At 43.1% G+C, this 12,391-nt stretch overlaps 1 protein-coding gene across 2 annotated transcripts in view; it reads left to right on the top strand.

The window, feature by feature from the left end:
* Positions 1-264: 264 nt before the first annotated feature.
* LOC104996718 (chromosome unknown open reading frame, human C16orf70) overlaps positions 265-12,391 on the top strand; it is a 27,794-nt gene continuing 15,667 nt past the window's right edge. The window contains exons 1-4 of one of the 2 annotated variants that reach the window (XM_010851072.1): positions 265-337; positions 456-576; positions 6,481-6,563; positions 10,190-10,273. In XM_010851072.1, the coding sequence (XP_010849374.1) occupies positions 513-576; positions 6,481-6,563; positions 10,190-10,273 (231 nt within the window). In that variant the 5' untranslated portion in view covers positions 265-337; positions 456-512. Of the gene's footprint in view, positions 348-455; positions 577-6,480; positions 6,564-10,189; positions 10,274-12,391 lie in introns of both variants that reach the window. The other variant, XM_010851071.1, reaches the window with a different exon arrangement.

Here is a 12,391-nt window from a genome sequence, read left to right as displayed (position 1 = left end):
CCATATCACATGTATGTGTTGCGTGGTCACGCACCCTTTTGTGAAACGTGTTCACTGTGGTGTGCGGATGTCTGGGCGCACGGAGTGTGATGCTCCTCATTCCAACAGCTCCCGCACTTCCGGAAGGTACTCACAGGCCTTTGTGCTTTTGCGGGACTGTCGCAACCGCCTATCCGGAGTTTGCGCGGGAGTGACTCCGCCTTTGCTCCGCCCCCCACGACTGAAATCCCGCCTTCGCCCCGCCTCCGCCACACTTTACGGCCTCGCACGCCATTTGTGCTGCAGACGCTCCTGGTGCTGCCGCTGCCCCAGACTGCTGCCGGTGAAGTGAGGTGAGGTGAGGTCAGGTGAGGTGTGGTGTGGGGCCAGTAGCGCTGGCGACAGGATAGAGGTGGAGAGCCGGGCGGGCGAGGGCCGGCGAGGGTGGTGAGTCACCTGCTGCTTTGTTTCTTAAGCTCCGGTCCCGTCTGCGCTGCCGCAGGGAGGCCGCCCCGGCCCGGCGAGCCGAACCAATGCTGGATCTGGAGGTGGTGCCCGAGCGCTCTCTGGGAAACGAGCAATGGGAATTCGCGCTTGGTGAGTGTGGGGTCTTCCCGCACGACCCTTCTCGCTGATCCTTACTTCTTTCCCTGCCCTTCCCACCTCTGGGCTCTGCCCCTTACTCCCCTGCGCCCGCGGCTCCTTGACTCTTCAGGACTCCAGTCACTAGATACCGGCCCCGACCTGACAGCCTGTCTCTCTGCCGGGCCTGACGCCCTTGCATTAGGCCTCGGCGGGGCCCCTCCCGGGGCAGTGCTACAATAATAATAACAATAACAATGGCTGACACGCCCCAAACGTTTACCCAGGGCCTGACCCTGTTCCCCAGTGCATAATTATATCGGGTTGCCTCCGAGGAGGCCTGAGGGTCGCTAAGATTGTTATTTCTGTACCCGTTTTACAGACCAAAGAGCTAAGATGTGACTGACACCCTTAAATACCGCGCTAGTAGTTCATCTCCCTTTGCTTTTCTGGACCTTGTGTAGCCTCTCCGGAAGGAGAAACCTAGGCACCGTTCCCATCGTCACATACTGGGGCTGGTCAAGGGAACTGAGGAGAGTTTTTGTGTTTTAAAGCAACTTCTGACTAGCTTCCTTCTCGTTTTTAATGTGGTCGATGCGTGGTGTAATCCTAAACCCAGACTTTAGCGGAGAGAGTGAAAGGTTGAATGAAATAGGAGTTTGGGTAAAGTAACATTTGGTTTGTAAAAATGCAGGTTGGGCATTGTGGGATTTGGCCCATGTTTTCCCCTTTTCCTCAATGTCGCTACGTTTCTGTGTACAAGTATTTGCATTCAGTAACCCCAGAGTGTGTTTACTTTTATGTTCCAGCACTGGGAAAAGGGGGTGGGGAGCCGGTGTTTGTGCTGTTTGTGCAGGCCTGAACTTTTGTCACACTAATTTGCGCTACTGGACTGAGTCAGCTGCTCCATTGGGCTATAGTTTATCCTTGAATCTGGAAGACTCCTGTCTATGGAGATAGGGTAGGTGACAAACTGCAGAACAAATTTGCTGGTAGGATTCTACTGGTGCTCAGTGTCTCTGAACTGAACAGCAAGCTGCCTCTGAGTTGTAGGAGCCAGTTTTATTGAGGATTTGCAGTCCCCTTCTCCCATAACTTGTGTGAAACACTTCAGCTTCTTGTAAAGCACCAAGAACCTGATTGAGAGGCTAATGATATTATTGCCTCCAGGCCTATTTGTTTTGCTGATGCTGTTTGGCTTCTAGTTAGGAAAGAACCTCCCCTAAACACAGCTTCTTATCCCAGGACTTCACAGGGCAGAGTGAAAACTATGACTATAGGTTCAAACTGTGGTTGATGGTGTGACTAGGTTGTGTATCTACAACTATAGTCTCTGGGTCAAAAGTAGTGAGTATCATTTGAGATTTGCAAAAAATGAGGTGGGAGAGTAAGCTTGCTTCTATCAACTGTTGTTTTGATACTTTAACCCCTACTCCTAAGTTTGTCAGTTTCTAGGAATCAAAGATTTGGGTAGTTCTTTCAGGCTGTCTGAATACCAACCACAAATAGTGAAAAGAGCGTTTCTCTATGTTGGGCCTAGAACTGAACTTTGAGGGAAAGCTTATATAGGGAATAAGCCGGATGATCATCAGCCTTGATGATTCCTTTTTGGGTCTTGAAAGTCTGCACTTAGGGGGAATTCCTTGGTGATCTAGTTGTTAGGACTTGGCGTTTTCACTGCGGTAGGCTGGAGTTCAGTCCCTGGTTGGGGAACTAAGAGGCTCCAAGCTGTGCAACATGGCCCAAAAAATCCACGTTTTTGTATTATGTCTGCCTGAGAGATGGTCATTTAACTTCCCTAAGCTTTTTATTAAAAAGTAATTTTCCCTCTTTCTCAGTCTTACCAGTCCTTAACACATTTAAGCTGAAATTTAGGCTGATAGGTAGGGATAGGCCTAAGAAGTGAATCTGTGCTTTAGAATTATATTCTTAGGCTAAAGTCACCACAACCCTGTGAGGTTACCTCTATTTTCCAGGTGAGGAACAGGCTCAGAAAGGTAGAAAGGATAAAAAGAAGCCTAGTAGGGATTTCTTGCTTCTCACTGCTCTGCCTTTCTGAGAATGGGCTCAACTTAGTCTCCAGGTTTCTTTTTAGCATCTGTGCAAATGCAGATTATCCAGTTCTTGCCTTCATCTGCCTGGCATCACAGTGAAGAGCTGCATCCAGCTTTTTGGCTGCCTTCCTGACCTTTGTACTGTTGGGAGATTAGGGAGCAACACAGAGATAAGAAAGCCTAGGCAGAGAGGAATCTTTTGCAGGTACCACCCTGGCTTGACCAATGGTGGAGTAAAGGCAGTGCAAACTTAAGTGTTTTCAGTGAGACTTACAGAATGTATTGGCGTGGAGACATAGCTCTAAATTTGTTTTTAAATTAATCTTAAAAAATAGATAGCTAATAAAGACCTGCTGTATAGCAGAGGAAATTCTCAATATTCTGTAATTACCTATATGAGAAAAAGAATTTTTAAAAGAATGGCTATAGATAGATATATAGAGAGATACATATATAACTGATTCACTTTGCTGTATAGCAGAAACCACAACATTTTATATCAACTATACGCCAATAATTTTTTTTTTTTTAACTCATCGTGAAGATGCCCAAGCTGGGTAAATTTAAAGAGTGAGTGAAAAAATAAATAAATAAAGAGTGAGTGGACAGTAGCCTTCTCTGAGATCACCTTGTTCCAGAGAGACTAGTGGCTTACTCTGTTGAAGGCTCATTTTGTGGACTCTGCTTACAGTCATTGAAAATTGAGTAAGAAGAAGTAGGCATATGCCCTGAAGAACTTAGTCTAGTGGAGGGGAAGGATTACAGAAATAGTTCATTTTATTATTTAAAAAATAGTTTATTTTATGGAAGAGACTTGACCTGACCTGAGACTTCAGAGGAGGATTCCTATCAATCTCTAGAAGCCAGGAGCCAGTACTATTCCTGGAGCCAGTGAGCACCAGGAAGGCCCTGTCAGAAGTCTGCTGCCAGATTTCTCATCTACACTTCCATAGACATATATCTTCCAGTCAGTTTTTTTTTTTTTTTTAAGTGGGAAAGATAGATGGGGGTTGGGGGGGGGGTGGTGGGAGCTGCAAGTAATTTGGTATTGTAATTAGAGCATGATGTACTAGTGGGAGATCAGTTCCCCAGATTCCTTGTTTTTTAGTTACCTTCCTGGGACACTATCAGAGAGACTCTGTTCAGTGGGGGAAAGGATGTCTATTAGTAGTGTGTTGTGGGCATGGGTTTAAGAAGAAAATTTGGAGAGATGGGTAAGGAAGAGGAATCTAGAGGTTTCTGGCTTGAGTGACTGTGTAGATGTTAGAGATACTGAGATCCAGAATACAGTGGAGAGGGTAGAATGAAAAGAAAATTTAAAAGTTGCTTTTTTATCTGTCAACTTTTTATTTGCCTTTGATTTATACAGAAAACAGATTAAGATGTGAGTCAGAAACTAGGTGGTTGGGTACACGAGGGATGAGCAGCAGGGAATATTATCTGATATCGAGACCTGGGGAAGTCAGAGGAGCAGCAGGAGAGAGATACTGATGGAGACAGGATGAGAATTCTCAGAGAGGGAGGGTGGTCACAAGGGCTAGAGGATCTGGGTATTGTACCTGATTGTTTTGTTTCACTCATTCAGAGGTCAGCAGATACATAGGACCACTTACTGTGGTGTTGGGCAAGGTAATTGAGTGCTGAGGATACAGCTGTAAGACAGAGAGCTCTATATCAGCAAGGAGACATAAAGGTGAGACTTACAGATAAATAAATGGGATGGGAGGTTTGATTAGATAAGGCAGTCAGGGAAGTGAAGTGTGAGCCAAGACCTGCAGAGTGAGAAGAGCTAGCTATGGGAAGAACATTCCAGCAGAGTCCAGAGTTAATGCAAAAGCCTAAAGTGGAAAAGAGCTTGATGTGTGCTGGGAGGCTTGGTGAGAAGTGGAAGGAATGATGGAGGTAGACAAGGTCCAAAGTATTCAGGGCTCTTGGGTGAGGGCATATTGTTTGGGTTTTATCCCCCCTGTAATGGGAAACCAGTGGAGGGTTATAAGCAGGCTAGTAATGAGTAAGGTGTAGGATTTGTAGAGTTTAGAAGACGGACCATATAGTCCACACCCTTTGGGTGGTTAGGTAACTCTTCAAGCTAGAACAGTTCTCTGGTTTCTTTGCCATATACACAGTTGGTTCCTTTTAGAGGCCATTTGTAGCTTTCCTTTACTAGCAGCTGTGTGACAACTGGTCAACCGTGGCTGCTTTGTCTCCTCCAGGTGGGTTACTCCTGAATGACTCAGGACCCAAGATTCCAAGTCCAGGAATTTGATGTGGTTAGGTGTGAAAGAACTCTCCCACAAGAAACTGGTTTGTGCCATGTGGTCTTCTCTTTATCAGCACCTGAGATTATCTCTCTTGCCCACATGGTTGTTTACCATTCCCCTGGAAGAGACAGCGTAGATGCTCCTCTATTTCTGGAATGCCAACGCTGAGGAATGAATGCATCAACTTGTTCATATTCTCAACGAACATTTAAGTCTCTACTATGTTCCAGGCCTTGTGCTGGGAAGTACCTTAAGGTCTGGTTTACTCCAACTTTCTTCAAACCGTAGAATGGGCCATTGAATAAAGGGAGGATTGAATTATCGTTTAAATGTAGATGGGCCACACATTTTTTTAACCTACTACTTTCTCTGTGAGTTCTCTGCACATCTCTCCTTTAAACAGAGGTAAACTACCTTGAATGTGAGCCACTGTCCTGGCCCAAGGTCATGTGGTGGTCTCTCTTCCTTTCTCTTATTACCTAGCCCATAATCCTTCAGTCTCACTAAATAAATGTTTATTCAACAGCCACTATGTGGGTCCCCAGTGCTGGAGATCCAAAGAGTGGTGAATAACAGCGAATAACACAGACACTGTCCTTGCACTCATGAAACTTTGCTTTTGGATCGTTTCTGCGAGCTTCTTCTTGTTTGGACCATAATGCACTCTGTGAAAACATACTTTTACTGTTCCCCATGAGTCCCTGAGCTTCCCTGGTGGCTCAGATGGTAAAGAATCCACCTGCAGTGGGGGAGACCTGTGTTCGATCCCTGGGTTGGGAAGATCCCCTGGAGGAGGGCATGGCAACCCACTTCAGTATTCTTGCCTAGAGAATCCCATGGACAGAGATGCCTGGTGGGCTGTGGTCCATGGGGTCACAAAGAGTTGGACACAGCTGAGCAACTAAGTACACATGAGTCCCTGGAATCTTTGAGGTGTCATTGGAATTTCAATTTCTTAAACTGGGGCAGGGAGGCATATATACATTTGTTTATAATGGGCCATAAGTTAAAAAATCAAATGTTAAGATTAAGAGGATGTTTGTGGGTTGATAAGTGAGAATCCAGTGAAATTCTTGGTAAAATAAGGTGATTCTGGTAGACATATGATTCTTCACTTTATAAATGAGCGCTTACAAATCATCTGCTCCTGCTGACTCAATGAGGAGACAAATATCAGAAAGGAAAAGAGGAAGGATTTGCCTAGGTTATACGTAATCATGGCAGAGTGAGAATCAGAATCTTGGTGTCCAGAGTCATGTAGTCAGTGCATTTCTTTCTTTTTGGTTCCTACTGACTTGACTTTCTCCAACCCCTTTGCCTGCTTGGGGATCAGCATAGAAGTCCCCATTTCCAGGAAGTCTTTTTATTTACTCCTTCTCCTTATACAGTCCAGTTTTTCTATTAGTGCTTGCTGTTAACTTTATTCTCTAGATCTTACTGGTTATTGGGCTTATTAAACTTTTATTTACTCAGTATGTCAGTAGACCTTAGTGGCTCCCATTCTCACCCTTGGCTTTACTGCAAGGACTAATGCCTAGTACACTGATAGATGTCAGTAAATGGATAGCCCAAGTAACCACACAGGTGTCCTTACTTTATTTCAGGAATGCCTTTGGCTCAGGCGGTGGCCATTCTTCAGAAGCACTGTCGCATCATAAAAAATGTTCAGGTTCTCTACAGTGAACAGGTAAGTAGTAACTGATTTGTTTACTGAAATAGCATCCCTAATCAGTGACTCACCTCTGGAGGTTAATGCTCTGGGAGATACTGACAGGCGGTCAGTGTGTTTGAATGGGAGTGTCTTCAACACTTAGTCACTTACCAAGTACATTTTCTTTGATTCTGAAACATTTGTAGTTTTGATCATCTAGTGCTGCCAGAAGTTTAGATGAGCAGTAATAATCAAACTTGCTTTTTGATTATGTTTGACTTACCTGCAGGCCCTTAAAAGGGGGATTTTTCGGTGGGAGGTCACTTCAGGGATTGTCTGGTCTTCTAGGGTACTTCCCTTCCACTTTCATGTTTAAAGTAGTCTTTTCTGCTTTGTTGATTGCTTTGGTTTGCGTTCAGGATTGTTGCAGTGCAGATTTCTAGCTAGCAGAACATCCCAGACTTGAAAAGAAGCAGGTATAGTTCACCCTTTTAATAAGAATGATCTGATAATATGAAAATTGCAAAACATTGGTTTCAAATTAATGGACATGTTTTACTCTTATTTCTTTTGTCTGACATATGGTAATCTTTATTAAATGTTGTGCCAAGAACTGCCCTTATAGTATAATGTACATGCCTACAAAGACCTTTTCAGTTTCTAGAAAGAGTATATTTTAGGTTAGCACTGGTGCAGAACTTTCTGAATACCAGGATTTTTAAAATTGGGTTTTATAAGTAAAGTTGCAAACGTTTTTATAGACCTTTAGAAATAGGATTCTTCTTAACTCTCTAAAAATACCACTTCTTTGGAATCCATGGTTCTTCTAGGACACGGACGTTGTGCTGCCCTACAGAGCAGCCTTTGTGGTGCTCTGTGTGTCATAAACCTTGGGGGATAGTTTTGATCCTACGCAGGCTACAAGATATTCTCAGTCCTTTTCTGAGACCTTTTAAGTACCCATTTGATGATTTTAGTTCCATTTGTTTCTATTAGTTTCTGATCCTAAAGCAAATGGCAGGTTATTTTTGACGTGAAGGTGACTGAGACTTCTATGTGGCTTCCACATTTGGCTTAGTGTCAGAGTTGAGTGTGTTACCTATACCCAGACATTACATTTTACAGTATTGTGCACCTCTGACAGCCTAGTGAGGCCCATGTGAGAGGTCCTTCTGAGACAGAGAAGGCTTAATTTCCAAGCAAGTATTTGGAAATTCTTGTGCCAACCACAGGACTTGGTGGGAGTGGGCAGAGGTTTGTGGAGCCACAGTGCCAAAGTGGTTTCTCTTTGAAGAAAAATGAAGAATGGTGACTTTTCCTCTTTTTTGCAATCAGATCATACCTAACCTAATCTGACTCTCAGCATTAGACCATGAGGGAATTACTCAATGACAAGTAGCAGCCATCAAAACAGGGATAATGGGTTTGCTGCTTGATTGTAGCCATCTGTACATTTAGTTCAATCAGATTTAGGCACCCAGGATTAGATACAGTTGAAAGTAGTCTTTAAACTTTTTAACCAATTTTTAAAATGAGGCTTATTTCTTATATCACTATCTTGTCTGTCATTCCAGTCTTTGGGTACAAATAGTTGTTCTGGCATTAATTAAGCTAATTTCCCCCAATGTCTTCTAAGCAGCTGGAACAACAGGGTTTTAAATCCAGACCTCGGTTCAGATCCATGCTTTCCCCATTTCTTGGTTGTACAGCTGTGACAAGTTAATAACCAGTCTGGTTCTCCAGATGGTTTCCTTATAATAGAATAATCTTTTTATGAGGATCAAGAGGAAGTGGCCTCTCAGAGCTCTGATATGGTGCTTCTTAAATGTGGATCCTTTCCTTGTTGCCCTCCTTCCCTTCTTTTCCCATTTGTCTCTTTGCTTCATCATTTGACCCCAGTAAACATTTCAGAAATATCTTGTTTCCAGCAGATCACAGCTTGGAAATTAAATGTGCATATCAAGTAGATCCCATCTGAGAGGGAAGAGATGTTATCAAGTAACAGAGACAGCTTTATTGAACTGGAAGGACCTCCTTAAACACCACATAGCACATGTGATTTTGGTTCTGGAGATATAAAGTACTAATAAAACATTGATTGTGAGGATGATTTGCTTGCTTTTGAATACTGCTTAGTTATGTCCTAAATTGTAGCAATGCCAAGGGAAAAACGATCAGATCTTGGAAGTGTGTAAAGAAATTCAGATACTCCGAGCAAAGGTCCTTAAAGATGCTGAAATGTTGCTTCATCCTGTTTACCTCCGTGGAATAGCCCTCTTAGAAATAGAGGGAGGATAGTGACCTAGGGTGAGGTTCATTATTCCATTATCTTACTTGAGTCTTGTTGGTTTTAGAAAAACATTCATACAGACCGACTGGAAAATTACAACATTCTTTCTTCTGATGTTTGCCAGGCATGATGGAGCCACCTGGGCCTACTATCTTGTGAAGATTAGTGGGGTGGAGGGGAGTAGACAGTATAAACTAATCTCAGAAAGCTCTTTCTAGAGAATTTTTCCAGTGAGGTCCACACCAGCAGGGGCACCTGGCCTTCTAGCCTATATCTCTATCTCTGACAGGCACCACCTTCAATCACTGGGCCTACCTTAAGAAGCTGTATAAAGAGAGAAACTTTTCTAAATCTTTTTGACAGCTATGTGCCAGTTTTAAGAAAGGACAGGGTTTTGAATGGTGGTGTTTTTCTTCTACTGCTGGGCAGCGTGGTTCAGGGCAATAAAGAGTCTTCAGACTTTGAATTGATTGCTTTGCAGCAGAAACAGGCAGGTAGGACAGATTCTAGGAAAGAGTATTATATGCTGAGTGCTGTGCTTGGTGCTTTCTGGTCTACTGTCTCTGTCCTCATGACAACCCTGGAGGGGTAGGGATGATGGTATTCCCATGAAAAAACAGAAGTTTAGAGAAACACTTAAGGTCACCAGCTCACCAAGTCTCAGGGCCAGCTCTGTCCATTGCTCTGCTGCTGCTCCCCTCCCCCCAGGACTCAGAAGGGGCAAATAAAGAAATGACTCCTTAAATCTCAGATGGGGTTTTGCAGAAAGAGGCGCACGTGACATGGGATGGTGTGTGTTGGGCAGTGGGGGAATGAGAGTGTCATCTCATACATAATCAGATCACAAGGCACTTCTTTGTCCCAGAATATGACGCAAAAGAGTCAAAGAATAACATGTATTTCCTTTGAGTGGTACAAACAGCCTGGGAGTGAAGGGACATAAGTTCAGCTAACATGCACTGACCATTACTTGCTGAATTTGGATCCTTTTATAAGGCTTGTATTTCTCATCAATTACTCTGTAGTTTTGACAGCAGTAAATGCTAAAAATATAGACCCTGGACCTGTGAAAGAAAATGGCCTATATGCCCACATAATTTTGACTTTTCTCCCAGGTAATAACTCAAAGCCTGGAAAAGAGGCTCTTTTCAACCAATATTATGAAGCAACAGCTGCAGACTGGAAGTAGAGGACACTAAATTCACAAACCAACCTGTCAGCTGTCTACACTTAGATACTCCCTGTGCACTGCATTTATGTTGTAAGGTTTCAAATTCACCTGGTGCTGATGAGTATACGTAGTTGTTCAGAGTGTGTATTTATTTATTAGTTGTTCAGAGTGTGTATTTATTTATTATTTTGTTTTTTGTAGTCTCCTCTAAGCCATGACCTCATCCTTAACCTGACTCAGGACGGGATCAAACTACTGTTTGATGCTTTCAATCAGAGACTTAAGGTAACTATAAATAACAACTGAAGTTTCATGTCAGGCTGATTAATGTGTGCAGTTGTGGAATGTTTCTGAAACTCCTGAGTGGGAGTAAGCTTGTGGTTCAGAGACAGCCACAATATAGGAGACTGAAGCTGTGCCTGTCCTCCTAAAGAGAGAAGCTGGGGGTAGATTGGGATGGTTGGAAAAAGGCTGGGAGGAACTTCAGTTCTGGGCTCAGAGGTGAAGGGGAAAGAGTGTTGAAGATATGGAGAACATGCTGTAGGGAGCAGGCTTTTCTGTGTTGAATAGAAAAATGAGAGGAGGCAAATATTTGACATAGATTATCCTGAGCCTTTAAAATGGGGCCTAACTGCAGAATAGAACTGGAAGACTTTAGTCAGATTTTTGTATCTTATTGTTTTACTTCATTCTTGGGTCAAACAATTAAGATTTGGAAGATGAAAAATGGAACCATTCTTCCTAAAATACTGAGGGCTTGGATTTTAACACCACCAGCACTGAGTTGATTCTTAAATCCCTTTAAAGAAATCTAAACAAACAACTTGCTGGTACATCTTAATTGGCATTCAAGTACAGTTTACTAGCACCTATTTCAGACCAGGATGTTTTTAATGTACTATTTACAAATGCCTGGACATGATAGGTTAGTCACATGACATCCGACTCATGCCTCAGAGTCACAAGGTTGAATGTGGCTCTGGGCAGTGGCATGCCAGAGCTGTTGTCCTGCTTAGCTTATGGAGCTGCCTTTCTAGAAGGCTTGGGTACTTCCTACTTCTCACCATCTCATCTCAAGTGAGCTGCTGAGTTCAGAGAGCACATGGAAAAATAACCTGTATATGGAATAAGAATTCTTCGTTTATGCTGCCTTTTCAAAAAGGAGAGTTTGATGTGAACACTCTTATCCCCACAGCACCCTTGCCTCTCTTTATAGGCTCAGTCAACCTGGCCTACTGACCAGAAGCCCCACACTGAGAAAGGGTAGAAGCTGGTCTTCAATGTGGCTTCATCACAGATTGGAGGAAATTAATCTGGAAGCACCTCTACAAAGAACCATTTGTCTTTAACTTGGTAAATCCACTGTAGGAAACTTAACCCAAAAAGATTAATGGGAAGGTAATATTGCCAGGTATTTATAGCAGGGCTTTTCATAGTAATGAAAAACCAGAAGTAATCTAAATGGGCCTAAATCAAATCCCTTATGATTACACAGTGGAAGTGAGAAATAGATTTAAGGGACTAGATCTGATAGATAGAGTACCTGATGAACTATGGACAGAGGTTCATGACATTGTACAGGAGACAGGGATCAAGACCATCCCCATGGAAAAGAAATGCAAAAAAGCAAAATGGCTGTCTGAGGAGGCCTTACAAATAGCTGTGAAAAGAATGGAAGCAAAAAGCAATGGAGAAAAGGAAAGATATAAGCATCTGAATGCAGAGTTCCAAAGAATAGCAAGGAGCGATAAGAAAGCCTTCCTTAGTGATCAATGCAAAGAAATTGAGGGAGACAACAGAATGGGAAAGACTAGAGATCTCTTCAAGAAAATTAGAGATACCAAGGGAACATTACATGCAAAAATGGGCTCGATAAAGGACAGAGATGGTAGGGACCTAACAGAAGCAGAAGATATTAAGAAGAGGTGGCAAGAATACACAGAAGAACTGTACAAAATAGAGCTTCGTGACCCAGATAATCACGATAGTGTGATCACTTACATAGAGCCAGACATCCTGGAATGTGAAGTCAAGTGGGCCTTAGAAAGCATCACTACGGACAAAGCTAGGGGAGGTGATGGAATTCCAGTTGAGCTATTTCAAATCCTGGAAGATGATACTGTGAAAGTGCTGCACTCAATATGCCAGCAAATTTGGAAAACTCAGCAGTGGCCACAGGACTGGAAAAGGTCAGTTTTCATTCCCATCCCAAAGAAAGGCAATGCCAAAGAATGCTCAAACTACCACACAATTGCACTCATCTCACACGCTAGTAAAGTAATGCTCAAAATTCTCCAAGCCAGGCTTCAGCAATACGTGAACCGTGAACTTCCAGATGTTCAAGCTGGATTTAGAAACTGCAGAGGAACCAGAGATCAAATTGCCAACATCCGCTGGATCGTG

Source organism: Bison bison, unplaced genomic scaffold (assembly GCF_000754665.1).
Source record: "Bison bison bison isolate TAMUID 2011002044 unplaced genomic scaffold, Bison_UMD1.0 scf7180017864297, whole genome shotgun sequence".
Taxonomy (NCBI): domain Eukaryota; kingdom Metazoa; phylum Chordata; class Mammalia; order Artiodactyla; family Bovidae; genus Bison; species Bison bison.
Note: the sequence above shows the minus strand (reverse complement) of the source record. Positions and strands in the feature narration are given on the sequence as shown.